At 46.0% G+C, this 20,690-nt stretch overlaps 1 protein-coding gene across 1 annotated transcript in view; it reads left to right on the forward strand.

Moving 5' to 3' along the window:
• Nucleotides 1-1,733: 1,733 nt before the first annotated feature.
• The window catches only part of PCCA (propionyl-CoA carboxylase subunit alpha), a 309,664-nt gene continuing 290,707 nt past the window's right edge, over nt 1,734-20,690 (forward strand). The window contains exons 1-3 of the mRNA XM_056329081.1: nt 1,734-1,867; nt 16,389-16,519; nt 18,326-19,074. Coding sequence (XP_056185056.1) covers nt 1,734-1,867; nt 16,389-16,519; nt 18,326-19,074 — 1,014 coding nt within the window. The remainder of the gene's footprint in view (nt 1,868-16,388; nt 16,520-18,325; nt 19,075-20,690) is intronic.

The following is a 20,690-nucleotide window of genomic DNA, read 5'->3' on the forward strand; positions in this document are numbered from 1 at the left end:
ACCCCTCATTAGGGCTTCAGCAGCCCGATCTGCTCTGATTTGAGAGTCTGAATTTGTTTTCAGAAACAGTCTGAGTGATAAGGGAGAAATCTGAAGTGAGGTGGGCTGGGAGCTGCTGTAGGGTGGGGGGGTACAGCACAACTCTCCCGGGGAGCCTTGTAAGTGGAGAGTGGCTGAGTGGGGGCCACATCCTCTACCCCTGGTTTCGGCAGAGGCAGGAATGCAAGAGTTATGGGGCCAGAAGGAAGGCAGGCAAGAAGAAACATCAAATAAAAGCCTAGGGGGTAGGGCAGTCAGCCAGAAAAGGGAAGACACCTAGCCAAATACATAAATAATCCTGGGAAGCCGGAGCAGAACTCGGTAACTCCCCAGTGCCTGCAAGCCTGTGGTTAAGGAACTGAGACTAGATATTTTGAGGCAAAGGACAGCCTATAGCCTGGTGTCCCATCACTCTGACTATGCTGTGTGTATGGCACTACATGCTCTTGTGTGCAACAAGCATGTTCAAGGGCTGTCTAGCATGCTGGTGACGTCAGGAGCATACAATAAGTTTTGCAGGTAGGGGTTTTTCACATGACTTCTTAGAATAAGGCACATTAATCACATCCAAGTCCTATGCTGTAGTGCTTTTCTGAACCTCACCTGGGTACATGCACAGTTGCAGTGTACACATGTATATTTGGAGTACATGCCTGGAGATATAATAAATCAGGAGCCTCTCTTGGGCAAGAGGATGCAAATCCTGGTGTGACATCTATGTCCCGTTCTCACCCATTAAGGATGATGTTGCAGTTTGTGTGCTACTCCAGGACACGGTTCCCTATGCAGGGAAACAGGAATCAGCTTATGGTAGCTTCTCCAACTGGACAGGGACTATAGCTAAGCTATAGGCTGAAATCATCACCCTAGATCAGTGAGGTGCTCTGACCATCCTCTGCAGAAGATGGCCTCCAGCCATGCTGACTGCCTTGCATAGGGATCTAGATGAAGAACAATTCTTTATTGAAATCACGTACCTGTGCCATTTTTATCCCCAGTGCAACGGTGGAGTAAATAATTCCAGTTTTGTCTTACTACATACCATACAAGCAGAGGCCAACGTATACTTGAGGAAGCAAAACCAAGAAAGTGTATTTAGCTTTCATACTGAGAATTTCCCGGATACAGCAAACTTACCTTCTTTATTTTAACATGGTGTTAAATATAGAACCTGCTCAGCTAAGAATCTGGTGCATTAACTTCTGAGTAGCTGTAAGCAGTAGACTGTAGGTGCTCAAAAACCCCTTGTGATAGTCCTACTGTAATTTATGGTAGGGGGGAAATACAACACACTCGGAATACTCATTTTGGACTTGGGGGGAGGGTTATTCTTTCTTTTCTGTAAAGTAATATACATATATAAAATATAAATATAAATTAAATTAAATATAAATATAAATAAAAATAAACAAAATTAATTCCCAGAAAGGTTGAAACCTCTACTGCTTTTAACTCCAAGGAGTCAGTGGCAGTGGTCTTCAGACCTTAGCTGGGTGTATACTGAAAGGCAACCATATGTTTACCTTTAAGACCTATTTCAAAATATGCCATTTAGCATCTCTTCCTGTAATTACATTGTTTCACAAAAAACAAAGACTATCCACCTGAGGAAAGTAAAAATGACTGAAATAAATGGCAATGAGTAGGTTTATCTGACGCAAGAGGGTGACATATATGTGAATATTTGTCGCAGAATGGAGGCAAAAAATGGTGGAGGCAAAAACATAGAAATGGCAATACAACAGGAAACTGCTTTTTCACTAACTATGAGAAAGTTTGCAAAAGCTATTAAGAGATCAAATGTGGAAAGTACTAAGGAAAACACAATGTAAGCATATTTTATAGACAAAGATCTTATTGCCATAATGTCCTTAAAAATTGTAATACCCTGAAAACAAGAAGTGTTTTAGATGCATTATCTTAAACCTTCAACAAATTTTTTAATAAATTCAGAGGGTTATGTAGGCTACAAAACCTCTGTATAACAATAGCAGTATATGTACTGGGGGAAAAAGCCAGAATTTTCTGCAATAATATTATATTGGCCTTTGTCAATGGGAATTATGGTGAATTAACGGAAGGATGGGGCCCATATTAGATCTAGAGGAAAAGGCCATTTGTGAAAGAATTAGAGCTGAGACACATTTAATTCTCTATATAAGTAATATGAAGTTAGCTCATGTAACACCATTCAAGTCCATAAGGAGCAGACATGGGCAAATTTGCTGACAAGAGTAAGATCTTAGCAGAGAATGACACAGACAAGTACGGAAAATGCTGCATAGTAAGTTTTTAAATTGATGTAATCCGAACAGTAAAGTGTTAGGGCATAAAAGGCACAATCTGGTCCTGTAAGATGTTACAAATAGATGTGCTCCTTCACTGATTTTCCACATGAGTTGGTGGTCAGAGTGCTTAGTGTTTAGGAGAAGCACTTGGCACCCTGCACAGCTGCGCCCTAAGCACATGCTCTGCTGCCCCACTGCCCTGAACCCCACGTGGTCCTCAGGATGCATGGCTGTTCCCCACACAGCTTAGATCCATTCTCAGCACGGGGGAAGAACAACAATTCCCTCTTCTGCACAAGGTATAATTTTCAAGGATTGGTAGGTCAGCCAAATCTCAACCAGCCTCCCTCGGATCACTCACAGATATTTTTCAATAAAGAACTATTCTGTCTAACTTTACCCTTTTACTTCCCAGCCCTTTTGTCCATAGGACAGGAGAACAACAGCTTCCAATTTTTGTAAAGTAAAAAATATAGTATTTTTGTAAAAAAAATTTTTCTCTGTCTTGAGGCTCAAGGATTGTCTTGATCAAAAATCCAGTGAAGATTGCCTTTGAGCAGTCTGTGAGAAAACAGATTTTTGAGTGGAATAGGCCAGAAAGTTGTATGGACTAAAAGGCGGCGGTAACATGAGCTATAGCTCTGCTGCATCAGCTGTAATAACTCATCATTGACGTTTGGTCTTTGAAAACGTATTTTCTTGTCCACTGCAGGCTAGAAGTGCGGACTACAAACAATGTTTAGTGAAGACTGGAGACACAATACTACTCCTTAAGTAATGCAATTAAGAACAGCTGAGGAAATAAAACATCCATGTTTAGAGAAGAATATAGTGAACTTAATGTGATTAAAAAACCATCAAATTCATCTTGGTCATCTTCTCAGACAGAAGCCCTCAAGCCATCAGCATCCATGTAAAATTTAGGATTTAGGAACTGAAACTATGAGGGATGCAATCTTTGGCCTCTGTGAGGGTTTAGTTCCTAGGTTATGAGCACTGTGGTTTCAGAGATAATGGAACGTGTATATTGCACCAGCAGATGAAGTTTGAAGAACAGGGCAAAAAAAAGTGGAAAAGAAAACAAACATCAAAAGAAACTGCAGTTCCATATGGTAGAAAACTGCTTGGACACACAGAAACCATCTGTGTAGTCACCTCTGTGAACATAATCACAGTGGTGAAAAAGACAAATTTGAATATTTTCCTCCAGACTCCCAACCAGAAGTTACAGCGCCCAGTCTGTGTGGGAAGCCGCACTTGTTTTGGGCTGGTTATATTCAGGTGAGACCGATGGTTGCTATCCCCACTCATCAGCCAGGGCTGTTGAGAAAAACAGGTGTTTTGTGGGGTGCAGCAGGAGCGGGGCTGCCCCATGAGGGGGCCGGGGAGTGGGGTGCTGCAGGGACCCTAGGGCTGGCTTTGACCCCTGATGGGGTGCCGTCCCACAGGCGCCAAAAGCCTGTGACACTTTTGGGAAGCAGTGGGCCCAGGAGACCAGCTCCCTGTGGTGCTGGGCCCAGCCATGGCTGGAGTCAGCACAGAGACGTGGCTGGGATGGGGCACGGCTGAGCCAAAACAGGCTCCAGTGCCCTGGGTGGAGGTGGTGTGCATGGAGGTCCCTGGCAAGCCTGTAGGGCTTGAAAATGCCCTCAGGGACCGGACACAGAAAGTCACAAGTCAAACTGGAAACATTAGTCTACTCAAGAATTGGAAGCATTTTGGGTAAAGACACTCTTTGGGGCAGTTAGTGGAGTAGAAATGTGCTGTGCTGTCATCACCACCTGAGGACTTGCTAGCACAGCCCAGAAGAGGTTCAGAAAGGGAAGTTATAGGCAGCTGAGAGCAAGGAAACTGCCCACAGACCTTTCATTTTCCCCATGATTAAGGAAGCAGGATCTCTTACATCATCTCAAAATAACAAATATACCATGGCATCGCTGAAATTATGGAGGCCATTATTTCCTCACCAGCACACCAATGCAAGCAAGCTCAGGTTTTTGGCTGGTTGCTCTGGTTCCCAGTCAGGGGACAGTCCACCGCAGCTGTGCAACCCAACACCCAATTCTGTGTGTGGATCTCTGCTTTCCACTTTTGAAAACTCAGTCCAGATTTCCTTTAACTCTGGGGCTTCATGAGCTGTGGCTGTGTTTTTGAATACCAAACACACTGACTGCATTTTGGAAGGGTCTCACTGTAAACACTCTATGAGTTTTTCTTGCAGACTTCATTGTTACAAAATTACAAATGACGTGGAAACGAAAACAGGTCAAAACCAATTACAAACATGCAATTTCTGTTAGGAATCCATTTCTCATCATATGAACTCATTTTTTGGGAAGCATGCCAAAGTATTGTTTTGAATTTATGTCCATTTTTACCAACGTGGGATTACAAATATGAAAAAGATGCCAGAGCTTATTGAAAGCAAAAGAATGCGGAAACAAGGACAAACTTTTGCTTAAAGTTCCTATAATGTATTTGGTGTCTGTGTCTGTTACTGGTTGTATGAGATATTCTGGACATTCTTAATTGAAATCCCTATAGGGGTGTGATAAAATATCTGGTATTAAAAAATGCCAACAATCCAAGTAATGCATATCCAACAGGTAACAAAGATACCATTTAATGGCACAGCCATTAGCAAGAGCCCTCATTAGAGGCTGGTACTGTCCCGTTCCTTGCAGATGGAAATTCATCATCTGATCTGGCGTTGCACCATGTGAGTGTGGAGACCATGGTCTGACCACTTCACTTTCCTTCCTAGATTAAAACTTACCGCTATTAAATCTTCCAAACCGGACACTTAATATTTCTCAATGGAGCAGAAGTCCTTCGGTTGTGAGTTCTCCTACCACCTTTTTATATATACACACACATCTATTCTGAAGTGTTCCTAACTCCTAAAAAATACTTTATCTAAATATTATATGTTGTCAGTAAAAAGACTAACATACTAAAATATCTCAGTTTTCAGAAGCTGAAAACTACAAAGATACCTGTTGACACATCTTCCCTGTGGGTACCTTAGGCAGCTCAAGAGCGAATTTAGAGTGTTGTAAACTGGAATAATTCTATTGATAACAATTGAGTCCTTGCATCAATGTAATTGGTATAAAAACTTTTTGCCCCCTTCCAAATAAGTTTTTATTTTTACTTTAGTTTAGACTATGCTTTACAAACGCTTGTAGAAGAGATTAGACTATGAAGGACTACTTGTGTGATAGCATTATTTGCAGAAGGGTGCTGTCGACAACATAACATTAAGCATGGGTGTAGTCATCTCCAAGGTCTAATATAGAAAGTTTCATTTTTGTTGAGAACTGCTTCTATAAGGGTGACACTACAGAATGCCTTGGGGACAATATCACAGTCTCATCAGCACCTTTCTCAGACGAAGAACGCCTGTCCCTGTTGTTCAGAAAACTATGATGATTCTGCCAACAGCAGATATATTTAAGCAAAGTGATGGGTGCTGAGGTTTGAGATGTAAAAGTCCTGCAAAACACGTATCTGCCTCTTGTCACAATTATAAAAGGGCTCCATGCTGGGCACAAGTCTCTCAGAGGTCAATGGACAGAAGGATTTGAGCCAGGGTCTCCTGTTGCAGCCTGAAGGGATGGAGTGGTGGAAGCTGTGTGGCTGGGCCACCGCAACATGGGGCTGCACCCACTTCCAGACGCACCCCAAGGAGCTGTGCTGTCACTTGTCTCTGAGCCATTCCTGCAGTTTCCCTGCCACTCAGGTCTCTGAAATGTGTGGTGTCCACCCTGTGGCCCTCAGCCCCATCCAAGCCTGCACGTGGGGCTCGTAGGATCACAGTAGTTGGTCCTCTGAGGGGGGACATTTTAAGGAGCAAGGTGTTCTCTTGTGTTTATCAATATATTAGTCTGCAGCACTTACTCCATAGCTGCATGCACTATATCAAGCAAAATAATATAACAACCTTTTTATGTAATACACCCTAAGTAGCAATTTGGTATTTCCTACAGGCTTTCTTGTCAAAACCTTTGGCTGATTTCTACTTTGTTCTCTCTGTCCACAGAATAAAGTATGGTATTGACCCGAATTGTTTCTTGTGAGGAATAAACAGCTAGCGTTTATACGATATTTTAAAATGTTACATGCTGATTTGGTTAATAAGTCATGAACTGTACTAGCAAGAGCAGGATGAAAACCAGCCAAGCCTCTACTATACAAAAGTACTGTACTGTGCACCTGCACACCTGCACACCAAGCAAGATTTATGCACTTCACAAAGTGGTAATATTTTGGGTTTAGAAGCTGCATTTGCTTTGGCCACAATGATTTTGTTTTGTTGTCCTGCTAGTATTTTGAAATTCATAAACAAGTCTCAAAACAGATTTAAAGCCTGCTTTAAAGGAGTAGTTCAGTGGCAGAAATCAACAGAGCCTCTGTCTCCATATATCTTCCGCAGCACTCAGCCTCTTCCCTGAGGTGTTGGACTTCAGACATGTTTTATTAACATTCTGGAGTTGTACCCTCCTGACTAACCAGCCATTAGCTGGCTCACTGATCCTTAACTGCAGATCACTCTCTCTCTTATATAGGCTGCATTTCCCTTAGGTTCCAAAATAATTAGTCTCCCGGCTATGGATGTGATTTCCGTTTAAAGGAATGCAGAAGAAGCACCTCAGCCACTGCTGGTGAGCATCCTTATTCACGCTACGCTCCTCCTCTTGTTGATATTCATAGAGCACCAGATTCTAGTTCTGCTTAATAATTAGGCTAATACCAGACACACTTACATTTGCCTTCCAGCGCAATTTTCGGCACAGTAAGCAGGGAGTTGCACGCACAGAGCTCCCATAGCAACATGTTATTGTTAACCAAAGTTGTGTGCACAGCTCCATGTGCTAAAAATTCACCGAGGACCAATTCAGCTGTCAGATACACAGGGACAACTCCCACGGGATGTCAGTGGAAGGTTCAGAGGGCAGAATAATTTTGTAAAAATATAACTGTGTGTTATGGTTAATAGTCACCCAGAGTTCTGCTAGGTCAGTACTGTGAGCTGGCCTGTTTTGGACCACAGAGATAAAACCCTGCATTCACTCTTCTGTCAGAACTGAACATGAGGGCATCATCATTACAAAGATTTGAATATCGTTCCTCAAAACGTGCCCTTCTGTAAAGTGTGATACCTCTATCCCAAGGAAGCGACAGTGCTTCCTGATGAGCTGTGTGACTGCAATCATCACTTTGAAGAGCTAAAATGGAGACAACCTGCTCTTTATTTGAGAATACAGAAAAAATACTGCAAGTGATGTCAGAAGGAGACAAGAGAAGCGCAGTGCAAATACTTACTAAACAATATAATAAAAATATTGTCTTCCATAGCGTATACTACCAACCTCTTCATTTAGGGGAAAAAAAAAAGGCAATAAAAGTGCTGTGCCTGAAAAGTCGCTTACTGCATAGAGTAACAAAGACCTTCATTAATTGTTTTAATTGCCTTTTAATCATATTATGCCTTTTGTTTTGGCCTTCAATTTATTGAATGTATCAAAAGTAATCAGTTGCAATAGACTAAAGAAATTTTCTTACAAAAAGGATAGACACCCAGTAAGGGACTTTTGCTTCTCACACTGCACTGTGTAATTTTAGAGACTCTAGGAATATGTTTTAAATCAGGTTAGTAGACAATGTGAACCAATGAGAATGAAAAATGAATGAGCAAAAGGTGATAGGTCCCCACAGAAAGTACTGAGTGATTTCAGCTCCCCCTGCACCATAAGCAGAGGTGTGAGGACTGTCCGCCTCCTCAAGCTGTAAACGTTAAGAGTTCAGACAACTTACTTGCAAATACGGCAACGTAAATTCAATGTGTAAATACCAATCTTGCTTTTGAAAAAGTAAGCTGGAAAACATTTACTTTTGGAGATAGAAGCAATTCTCTGTCTGTCTTCATACATGTGCATATACCAGGTCTGATGTGTCTATTTCTTGCAAGTATGACTGGTTTTCCACTCAAGCACATGAAACCAGGGAGGCAGTTTCCTTAGCTCCCTGGGAACGGAACACTTGGGCAATCTACATACTTACTTTCTTTCCTCCTTTATTTTATTAAATTCCATCTTACTTGATAAGTAATTTTAAAATGTCCATTTCAAGCATTTGCTTTGATCTGTCTTCCTGGTAATTAAATTGCCTGCCTTTAAATTGCCATCACTTAAAATAATCCTAATTAAGACAATTTCCCCAAACTTCAAATACACATTTTGAATTCTAATGTGAAAAGAATAAGTAATGATCCTCTGTGTATTCACTTTAACACTGTCTACTTTTCCCTTAGAAGGAAATTGATTTTCTCACCTGTCATGTTAACTAAGGGCACAATCCAGCAAATTCTTACTTCTGCAAGTAGGTCTTAGTCACACAGCAATTCACTGGAACTAATTACAGGATGATTTGCTTATGTGAATAAGGATAGCCTGGATAGGATCATTTGGATAAGTATGTGAGTGTGTACGTGTATTGAGTAAGTGCAAGCCTGTGCAATAAGCATTTCATATTGACGCTTTAGGAGATGTCCCCTGTGAAACGGTAACTGCAGTTCACACAGAAAGTGGAAATGAAGATTTTTGTAGGTTGAAGTGAAAAAGATTGTCACGGATACATATATATCTACAATGAATTGCTTTTGATCTGTATCTAAGTAATTTATGATCAGATGATCTGGCTGTACCTATTTCAACTCTTGAGAGAACCCAGTAGTGCTGGCAAATACAAAGGGACTAGAAAATGCTTGTATCTCATAAAACATAACTAAAAAAGATCAGTACTTCATTTTAACGTACTATAACCATCCCTGTACGTGGTGTTTTTATGACACATGTAGAATACTAAGACAGAAGAAAGCTTGTGAGCAACTGTGACCATCGGGAGAACGCGAAAAATATATAACCTGAATGCCCAGCTAGTAATAGTCTCTGGAGGCTGTGAAACAATTATATGTGACTATGTTTACCTCAGCCTTTTATATTTACATATCAGAATGCATGTTGGAGGGTTTAATTGTGAGGTTGTTAAAAGTGAAAGTCCTTTTAGAAAACCAACCCATGTAATATTACAGGGGAAAAAAAGATTTAAAAGTCTTTTGTTCAAATGGAAATACAGAAAACAACATGTTGTTTAAGCAGGATTTTATTTTCTTCTACTCAAGTGATGAAGAGGCTTTTGTAAAGAAAGGCTTTCATCTTATACATGCAGTACTCCATCACAACATAATTACCCTAATTTGTATTCCACTGTAGAAATAGGCTTTTTCAGCTTAAACAAATTAAGCAACAATCACTAAGCATACATGACCAGCATTCTTTCAAGTAACCCGTTATCAGTTCTGGCTACAGCTTTATCTTGATAAAATGGAAATCCTGTTTTATTTTCCTACTTTTCCCCCCAGGATTATGCCAGTCAAATCACCTAGAGAGGCACTGTGGTTCACTGGCTGGAGCGAGGGACAGAGTATCCAGAGATTATTTCCTACAGCCTTGCTAAATCATTATGTGAGCTGGGTCAGATCCTGACTGCCTTTGGGCCTCCATTTAATAGAGAACCTAAGTACACACTTAACTGAACACGTGAACCATCCAGCCACACTCAGAAGGTCTTTTAAACAGCTGCCTGTGCTCCCTGCTTTTCTGCTGCTCTTTTCCTCTGGCTTTGGTTGATACTACGTGTCCTCATGGATGCCAGGACAAGCTCTAACCCAATCTGTATTTACATTGTTTTCCTTTAGCTACGTAACTATGGTTGTGCCTGCTCTTTGTACACATTCTTCTCATTACTAATCAAACTCTGACCTGGTGGATCACTACCAAGTGAGGCTTTGCCTTCATCACCTTCTCCTTGGTCCCTCCAGGTATGAGCCTATGGGGAGTATAATGGGCACTCCAAAATGCTGGACAGGAGCCAAGGTCAGGACATCAACCTACTCTGTCCCACCGGCGAGGGGATGAGTCCTGACTCCACTGTAGCGATGCTGCTGGCCAGAGAAGGGCAGGAGCAGTGGGAGATGCTGCTCTGAAAGATTTTGAAGTACCAGCAGTGTCACAGCAAAACCAGGGTCTTGTTTTTCCTCCCTGCTGGGTCTGGATGAGATGAAGTCTCACTGTTGTCCACTGTCCAAATTGCAGCTGCAGCAACAGTGTCTGGCTCCACGTGGGCTTGCCAAGATCCTTACAGGAAAAAAAAAAAAAAGAAAAAAAAAAGAAAAAAAAAGGAGGAGAAATGGGGAGAGGCAACGAGGCCATCCCAGAGCTGTGGCAGGAGGAGAAAAGGAGGTAACCTGTCTGCTTACGAGGGAGTAGTGGCCAGAATTTGGATGTTTCCCCAGGCAATAAAAAAGATGCTGCCTTCAGATCCTCCTCCAGCCTTAACAGAGGCTGATCCACCACATGGAAATCTTTCCCAAGTAGGTAGCTCCCAGCAGGAATGAGGTGAATGGGAAGAGACCATATCTATCTCCAAAAAGAGTGGGAACCATCATTGCTCCTGAAATGCTGGAGAAACAAAATTCACCAGGCAGTCATGTTTGTTGAATAGCATTTTATCAGCACATTTGTTGTGACATCCTCTGGCACAGCTGAGATCAGCTATCAGAAACACAGGAACTAGCAGCGGTGGCTGGGGAATACCAAATTCCTTGGATGTCTCCCATCTCTCTCTTTCCCAGCCATCCCTTACAGGACTTTCCTTTCTCCCGCAATCCCCACAGCATGTCAGAGAGGAGCAATCACAAGGCTGCCCCACAAGGGAAGGTGAGCTGAGGGTGACCGCAGCACGGACAGGGCAGTGCCCTCACTGTTAGGGCACAGTCCCACTATGACTGGGTAGGGCAAACAGAGCAAGGGTTGTGATAGCAACAGGTCCCATCAACACTCCTGCAATCTTCAGACAAAAGCAACGTAACAAATCAGGCTTGAGGTCAATACAGGAAATCCAAAAGAATCAGGAGCGGTGAGGAATAGGGCTGGGCATGAGCACACTGGTGCAGCTCTGACTGGCAACAGGTGCCATTGACAGTCCAGCCATCATCAGGCAGAGACGAGGTCACGAGCTGGGTCCGAGGTCAATCCAGAAAATCTGAAAAATAATTCAGGAACAGGCAGCTCAGATCAGACTTGCTGGTCCAGACCTGAGCTGACATGGGGTCCATGGGCTGATGGTAGGGTGTAGTGAGGCTGACCAGGACAATTAGAGCCTTGGACCCCAGCAGAGCCTTCCTTAGTCACTTCTCTGGGTTATGGGTTGAATGGATAACAACTCTCCTTCTCTTTGAGACAGCAGAATGAGAGAGAGAGAGAGAGGGAGAGAGAGAGGAATCAGTGGTGGTGGTGCTCCTCCCTCAGTGTTTAACATCTTATTTGTGCTCAGGGGCTCCTGAAATCAATGCCTCAAAAGCTGGTCTTTGTTAACTCCACTACCCTTTGAACTACCAAAATCCAGCACTTTTAGCGCCATATGGTGAATGTGTTGTCATCACTGGATCCAAGGAGGAATATGAAACCATGGGCATTGAGAAATTGATACCAGAGGAAAGCTGTAAAGACTTAGGGGGCTTAAATAGCCTTCACAGGCAAGTGGGGACCAGACAGGAGTATCCTCCTGGCTGATATGAGGATTATCACCTATGTGTCATATGTCATGCCACATACAGAAGATACTGATCATGCTGAGGGAAATGGGATGGAATAATGCACACAACTGAGACCTCTTTGTGTCAGAGAGAGCTGTGACTAAATGAGCGTGCTGCTCGGTCTTGAGATTCAGCCTTCTTGAACTCCTTTTCACAAGTTTAAAAATCCCAGTGCTTCCAGCAGAAACCAGAAGGAGATGGGTATGAACATACATCTTTGCTGTTACAGCAAGACAAGATGTGACCCACTGGAGATTGTTTCTGTTGCCAGATCTGGGTGCCGCCATCAGGAAAGGATCTGAGTGAATACATTCTCTCAGGCCTGTTCCCTTTTCTTCCCTTGGTGTTTCATTTCTGTCTCTGTACTCAGGGGGGTGGTTGCTCTATGTACCCAAGAAGAAAGCTTCTTTTCCTCTCCATCAAACCAGCTTGCCTCTCTCTGCTCCAAGCTTTCATGCCATGGCTGGAATCCAAACAAATGATTTAGCCCTGCTGAATTTATTGCCTCTTACAAGGAACTTCATCATCTCCTTTAGCTTGTCCATGCCCAGGAGTAGCAAATTCTAAAAGCAATCTTAAATTTAAATGTACCATTCTGTTTACTGAGCAGTGAACCTTCAGGCAATAAATACTACAGCAGGAATTCACCAGGACTCTGTTACGGCTTGACAGCCCAGACAGCCATTGCGCAAATCTTTGTTAGTCCTGACAACATGTTTTTTTTTAAATCAAAGGAATTACAAATTTGTTTTTAATCTTTGGGGTTATTCTTAATGCCTTAGAAAGGACCCAAAGCTGTTTAAAACTGTATTCACATTACAAGCAGGGAGTAAATTTCAAACTACTCGTCAAGCCCATTGTCACTCCATGTGAACAACGCTACAGAGAAGAGGCTCAGCAAAATTTTTGTCAGTGTACTGGAGTTCTTTAATGCGTTTCAGACAAAGCAAGTGCTCTGGACCTCCCTGATTTTAGAAGTCACTTCCCTGGTCCCTGGACAGATGACCCTCCAGCCATGCAGAACCTCTGGAGACATCATACAGGTGCTGAGCAGCAGTCCCAGTGATTACGCATTTGTGCTAACTCCTCCTTGGTCCTACAAGTGTGACAACTCCAGGAGTTCATCAGGAAGGCTCCAAGCCAGAGCTAATTTCTATGCAATGGAGTGAACAACAGTGTGAGTTTGTGTTTGCTCAGACCTTTGGAGCCGTCACACTTACCTGGTTTTGTAACACCCTTGTCACCAAGTCTCTTGAGGAGGAAGTAAGACTTTACATCTGCGCAGTCAGAGTCCTCCCCAGCCCATGAGTCTTTTTGAGTATTTATTTAAGGTTGTATTTACCTCCGTGCTACACTGGAATACACTTTTGGGTTCTTTTAGCACTTTCTGTGAATTTCACATTCTCATCCCTTTCCTTCTTGAACAACTCTCTCCAGCTGTCTGGATCTCTGCCACTTTGATGTAGCCCTGCAGAACCTCCAGTCCACGAAATCACAGGAAAAACACAATTCCCACAGAGACATCACTCCATGGTGTCAAAGCAGTTGTGATTCCTGTTCTAATCTCATAAGAAATTTCATTAAGCGCTATCACTTCATCACATCCAAGTGTGACGCCTTCCCAAAATGTGCACGTGCCCTCCTTTGATAACTACTGCCATTTAGGGCTGTGTCTCACAAACTGCCTGAAATGCTCTGCAAGTCATTCTGCTTCCCAGCCTTAGCCTGCCCTCCTTGCTGCAGACTCTGTGCAGACTCCAGCTAGCTCTGAGGCAAGCGGTGCTGAACTCCTAGTTTTTACATCATGCTTCTGTCAACAAGCTTTTAACATCCTGAGGATGTGAAAAAGTTAAGAGGTGGGTCTGATCCAGCTCATCAGACTAGAGGAAGCCAGACATGGTCCCCAAGACAAACGGACTCTCGCTCTGCTAATGTGGGAGCTCTGCATGTTTCCCCATCAGACCTGTGTTGCAGTGAGCAGCTTCGTCAGGGTGTTGGGGCACTGACTGCATCAGTGGGCCTTAACAGCCCTGAACAGCCGCACCTGGGGCCTCCACCGACAACCTCCGCCCCTGGCCCGGGATGTCCATTTAAGCTCAGGCCTGAGCCTTCAGCCTTGCTTTGAGCTATGCTGGTGGAGGTGTTTTTGTCTCCAGTCCTATCTCTATTCCTGTTTCCTGGCTGGACCTTGGTCTGCTGCAGCAGCTTTGTTTCCAGCCCTTTCTCTTGCTGCTTCCTGTGACAGGAGTCCCAGAACAGACCTACACCCGAGTCATCACCTTGCCTTCAGTGGTCTGGGGCTGTTGATGGACATCCACACCAGCACTCAGAGCTGCCCATCCTGTCCAGATCCTGCAGGACTGTGCCCTCATGGTAAGGGCTCCCTGAATCACCCCTGCCTGGGCTCTGAGGCTCCTCTGGGGTGGTCAAAGAGCCCTAGGGACTGGATGGCTAGTGAGAGGTGAGGTTTGGGCTGACTAACAGCAGGAAGCTGGGATGAAGCTGAAGCTGTTGGTGAGTCTTAGCAAAGGTAGGACATACAAGCCATCCCTGAACACTTCCTTGGCTGGGAGCAGGGTTTGGGGGATGAAAATGGGGGCTTCTAGAGCAGGCTTTGAGGGTGGGGGAGGAATCAAATCATCCCTGAGACCACGCTGTGGTAGGTGAAGCCTCAGGCCTTCCCTAAGGAGACCCCAAAGGCTGGAGGGCTGTTAAGTCACCTTGGAGGCCAGCTGGAGAGAGGAATCCGGCCACCCTGGTGGAGCCTGTGTGGCTGGGCAGGGGTGAAATCAAGGTATCTCAGAGCAGGCATCCCTAGGGTGGGGAACAAGGCATCTGTGAGGCCAGGGGCTCAGGTTATCCCTGAGCAGCCTAGGAAGCTGGGGAGAGAAGCTGCTCCATGCTGGGGAGCACTGGAGGCTTGTGGTCAGAGGGGTTGAGGTGGAACCTATGATAAACCACAGGGACTTGGGGATTTAAAGCCTTCCCTGAGCAGCCCCAGCAGCTGGGGTGATCCAGGCTGTCCCAAAGCAACTTTGAAGGCTGTGTGGTTGTGGAGGGTCAGGTTGTCCCTGGGGATCAAGGGGATCACAATGTCCCAGAGCAAGCCAAACTGACTTGGGGATTAAGCCACCCCTGAAGCGAGGCAGAGAATGAGGTCAAACCCCTCTAAGAATGGGCCAGGGGTGCTTGGGTTGTGCCTGAGATGCTCCTGAGGCCAGGGAGATTCAGGACTTCCCTGAGGAGACCTGATGGCTGGGGGAGGTGAATGATGCTGACCAGGAGGTTCATGCTCCTGGAGAAATGCAGGCCACATGGCATGCATGGATTTCAAACCACCCCTGAGGTCAGAAAGCCAAGATAAGGATCAAGCCACCCCTAAAGCATGTGTGTCTGTGGTAGGGTGACCCCTGAGGAGCCTTAGAAGGGGAAGGATGTTCCTGCCACCTCTGAGGAGCCCCAACAAGCCCCAAAGCCTGGGCAGCTGGGCACGGGGTTGAAGCTGAGGTGCCCCAGAGCAGTAGGGAGCTGGTAACTTGGACCCCATCTCGGCTTCCCAGTGTCTGTGGCAGGGCTTTGGGGTTTCTCTGGGGTGCCTGACAACCCCCTGGCCTCTAACTTTTGACTATTTTAGGTGAATCTGGCATGAAGGATCTTTCCTCACAATCAAGATTTTTCTGTAGGTACTCGACAGAGATGTACGGAGATATTGACTTGTCTGACTCTTAAGGCTGAATTTCTGTTTCTCACAGCACATTGAGCAGAATGCTGATAGAGGCAAAGGCTGTTTACAGAATATATAACAGGTACTTCAAAGAGTTTTTCTGGCTTTGAGTTCTTCAGTCACAGGCTTTTGTGCATAACGCATTTCATGTTCCATAAATCTGATACAATATATTCCTTACTGGGCAAAGACAGAAGGATTACAATTACTTCAGTTTTCTCCCTGGGTTACAGCTTAAAATCTAGGTGATGATACAACAACTTATGATTCCTGTCTAAATTTGGAGTTATGTTAGAAGACAAAGGTAACTTTCTGTTGTAAAGATGGAATTGAGGAAATTCTCAGCATTGAAAGCTACAGTTCCTCAGGATCCCTTCGAAATTATGAGAGCAAGTTGCCCAGTATTCCAGTCTCTTCTAAACCTGCTTAACTTTGTGCATGTGAATAGCTTTTGTAACTGAGGCAGGACTGTATATTGAGTTATGTGCTTAGACATGCAGAACTAGATCTTTGTTTTTATCCAGACTTCTATATCCTTTAATTATTCTAGATATTTTATTTTTGCAAATTCATTTTTAAAACTTCTTTAAGCAATGGTGATGTATGTTAACCTCTTTTTTTTGAAATGTTCAGTGCTAACTGTGTATAATCTTGATCCCTTAGCTTCCTTTTCTTACAGAAATGAAATTTTGTATTTTGTGTCCAGTACCCACTTCAGTATAGAACAGGCAAAAAGACCATTAGTAACATTTGTCAGTCAGAATCGAATCATACTAAAAGCAGAAAGCTTCATGAAGAAAATGGAAAAAGGTAAGTATTCTTGAGGTTTTTTCCCCAGTCCCTTCCATATGCGAGGAGCCTTAGCTTCACTTGGAAACGGGCTTGTATGAGGCCGTTTCTCACTGTATCAAGTTCTTTATGCACCCAGCTGGCTGCGAAGTTGCTCCTTGCTGCGGTGTCTCTGTGTAATCCCAGCCAGTTTCCCTTTGCAGCTGCAGGGGGGCTGCTTTGATGTGCCTCTGAGGTGGCTGCCTATCCCTCTGCTGGGGCCTGCAAACAGAATCTCCTCTGTAGAGGAAAAGAAAACACCCTGGTGATGCCATGTGACTGCTTCATGCACGCTGGAGGAACTGACGTCAGTGCCTCAGGGTATTGTTCTAATGCAGTAACACAGTGTTGTGGTGTATAACTCTGTGCATCTAGTAGATCTGATGTAGAGCCTGCAGTGAAGGACGATGGGGTCTGTACCTCTGCTCTTGGTCTTTCCTATTTTCAAGACTTGCCACGTGTACTGAAGGAAACCTGCAGTCTCTGCTTGTGGCTATCAATTGCAGATCTGGTCACCTTGTTTAAACATACTGAGAACAGTTTTCTTGCATGGTTCCCACTTGTGCAGTTGTAGGCACTGTTAATACAGCAGAACTAATGCATAAACACACAGCAGAGGTGATCCCTTGCTGATTTCATTTTTGCAACTCACTTGGGAGGATAAGGAGAGAAGTCATTTTTTGGCATACCTTTGGCATGCAGCAGAGATGAGCCCAGCGTTCCCCTTTCTGTCACACCTTCCACCTCTTTTCACTTTGAATGTAAGTACTGCTATAAGAAGTTAGTGGTGTCAAAACCAATAAAATCAGGCCACACTTTTTGATATTATGTGTAAATGTAAGTAGGAACTTGTGTCCCACCGAGGGGACCATGCAGCTAGAGTCCTATGAAAACACCTGCTTTGGGTGAACCCAGTTGCCCAGCAGTTTTTCGTGGCACGTGGGGATGTGCCAGTTGTTCTGGGGCATCCTGGCTCTTGCTGTGGGATATGAATGTACACGGAGCCTGAGAGAATTTACTGCACTATAAAGGTGAGATAAAAATGTAAGGGTTGATGTAATGTGTGAGTTGAGGGAGTAATGTACCCTGGTCAAACCTCTCTGAGAGTGGTTAGTGCTGATATACATTCATCTGACTGTACAGGAAATATCCTCTTACCCTGCTCAAGGACCCACCTAGGTTGTGTCTAAAGTCTGAGGGATTAATTCCTAATATACTATGTATATTGCCTGTACAAATTTTCCCTATTGATGAGTCTTTTCTTTTTTTTTCTTCTTTTTTTTTTTTTTCAGTCCTCTAGCCCTATTGGGACCTTGTGGTAAAGCACGTCTTGGATTAATTGCAAACTGCCCATGACACACTCCCTTTCCTTAGCTAAGAATAATTGTCTTCCAGCTTCAGAAACTGTTGCCTCACTCTGCTACCGTGCCGAGGATGAAGAGGCGGCTCAGGTTTACCTTCTTTGTTTCAAGAACACTGTTTAAAGGAAATGCTGTTGTTCCTTTGCCTTGTGAACACAGATCTGACCATCTTGGATCACATCTTTCCGCGCTTCGGTGTTGCCGGTAGCTTGATGCCTGGTTTATTTCAACAGAAGTCTGAGGTGGTAGCAGTGATGCTTCTCGCGCTCTCCTCACAGTAACACTTCTCTAGCGTTTCAAGGATGGCAGTTTACCGGGGGATTGGGATGGGCACCACTCTGTCACCTCCGCCAGCAGAGCCGGAGCCCAGCCGCGCAGGTCGTTTCGGGAGGCTGATCCCGGTACCGTGTGCCATGGGGCCGAGCAGCCGGAAGCTCCGCAGGTGGCGGGAAGCCGAGGGCCCGCAGTCCGTCCCGACCCGTAGCACCCCTCGCTGGCCGCTCGCAGGGCCGCGCGCTGCTCGCCCGCCCCTCAGGGAAGCCCGGGGAGGGGCGCGTGGACCCGCCCTCCGCACCCACCGGCGCGCACGTGCTGCTGCAACCGCTGGCTGACGGGTGGGCGGGGGCAGCCCCGTACGTGTGCAGGCGCAGGGGTCACCCGCGGACGGACCCCAGCCCCCGGCGCTCGCCTGCGCGCACTCGCGCGGGTGCCGCTCGGCGCACGGGGGAGACGCGTGCCAGTGCGAGACCGGCACCTACGGAAGCACGCGGCCCCGCGAGGCGCACGCACCGCGCCCGCCGCCGCACACTCCCGGCGGCAGCGCACCGGCGCAAACTCCGCTGCGCGCCCCGAGTCGCGTTTCCAGCGGCGCGCCTGAGCGCGCAGCCAGGCCCGGGCGCCCAGAGGCACGCGCGAACGTGGCCGGGCGGCAGCGCGCGCAGCGGCGGGCAGCCGTGGGGACCCGCGGGCGGGGGCAGCTCGCGTGCGTCTCCGCCCCCGGCAGGGCGGCCGCGCTTGCTCCCTCGCGCCCGCGGCGGTTGCTCGGATTGGTTGCGGGCGGCCCGGCCTTCCGCCGCCGCGGGTGAAAGGGCGGCCGGGCCGCGGCGGCAGACATGGCGGCGGCGCTGCGCTGGGGGGGCCGCGGGCGGCTGCCGGGGGCTGCGGGCGCTGCTGAGGGTGAGAGCCGCGCTGGGGGAGGCGGGCTGACCGAGGAGCGCTGGGAGTGCGGAACTCGCCCCCGTTCCCTGCGCGGCGAGGCCGCTGTCGGGGGCGGTCGAGGGTGCCCCTGTGTGCGGAGCCCCTTCCCCCGTGAGGGGCCGCGGGTGGGGCCGCCGGGCGGGCGCTGTCCCCCTTGTGCGGGGTCGGGGGAAGGCTGCCGCCCCTCCTCGGGAGGGCTGCGGCCGGGGTAGTCTCCGTTTGAAGGGCTGGGGCTGCCGGCGGGCACCCCCGGCTGGGTGAGGGGCCGCCGGGGAGCGCGACGTGTTGCTGTGGCGGTGACAGGCTGCCGGGTGGGCGGGGAGGGGAGGGGTGCTGGCCCCGGCGGGGAGCCGGCGGGCCGCGCAGCCGGGCGGTGGGCACCGGGTGCTGGCTGGAGGCGGTGGTTGTGGTCAAGCTGTAAAGGCTGGGCCTGCGGTTGCTCAGGGCTCGCAGTCTCCCAAGAGTTTGTTCCTTGGTGTACCCCATCCGTGTGTTGCGAGGAGCGCGGTGGGTTTTTTTGGTGTTTTTTTTTTTTGTTGTTTTAAATGTTTTTATTTAAACTTAATTTTCTGGTGCTGGAGAGGGTTATGTGTTGCCTCCTGTTTACTTCAGGCCTCCCCCTCTGTTAAAAGGGAGCTTACCAAAACTCGGGGTAGAGTGTAGCTTTGTAGTAATAAAGTCTTGGCATGTAAAAAAAGGCTACTGCTTTGTGAAACCGTGGTCTCTTCCCCCCCCTTATCTTTTATCCCAGATACTTGTGGATCTTTCAGCTGTCACTTAAAGATTTACTGTGGTTTTTTAAGTTCTGTTTTTCATGAAAATGCAGTAGACTCATTGCAGAACTATACTAATGTTTTTGGTGAAGGCTTTAAAGTTACAGAAGGCCTTATTCCTTAGACTATGGAGTAACTTCACTGAGGTAGTTACTATGTTTTATTCTCTATTACTTTTACAGATCGTGTTAAAAGAAAGAGGAGATTATTCAGGATAAGAGCAAGCAGCGTTAGCACATGGTGTTGTGTAACAGTTGAATGACACTACAGTTAGCTTGTTGTGGGAAAAGTGCAAAATATCTCTTAATTGCTCACAGTAGGAAGAATTTAGATATTTTTTTTTTCTGAAAAGGAAAATATGTGTGTAGTTCTGCAAGCTCCAGTGGAGAAGAGTAGAGCAACTTGCAGAAAATGTTTGCTCTGTATACCCCTGAGGGTGTGGGATAGGTTTCTCTAGAAGTGTAACTCCATACCAATAATGTAAAGGACTCCTCGTATGTCTTTAGGAATCATGTGAAAGAGGTGGTTTAGGTGGGCAGGGCATTTTGAGGAGGGGTTAAAGAGGGGAAAAAAGGATGTTCTTTACCTAAGTATTTTTCCTTAGGTATTATGCATAACAAACCTGTTTTCCTGTGAAGGTGTACGTGACAGAACCTCCTTGAAAAACAAAGAAAAAGAAATTTGATTGGAGACAATGATTTGGAATTAGCAGAGAGCTCCATGCTGTTTGAAGACTTTATTTTTGGTAGGCATATACACATGTATGTGTTCATGGATGTGGAAGACTTCAGCTCTTTCTAACATCTCAAGGGTGTGATCTGA

This window comes from Falco biarmicus, chromosome 2, assembly GCF_023638135.1.
Source record: "Falco biarmicus isolate bFalBia1 chromosome 2, bFalBia1.pri, whole genome shotgun sequence".
Taxonomy (NCBI): Eukaryota; Metazoa; Chordata; class Aves; order Falconiformes; family Falconidae; genus Falco; species Falco biarmicus.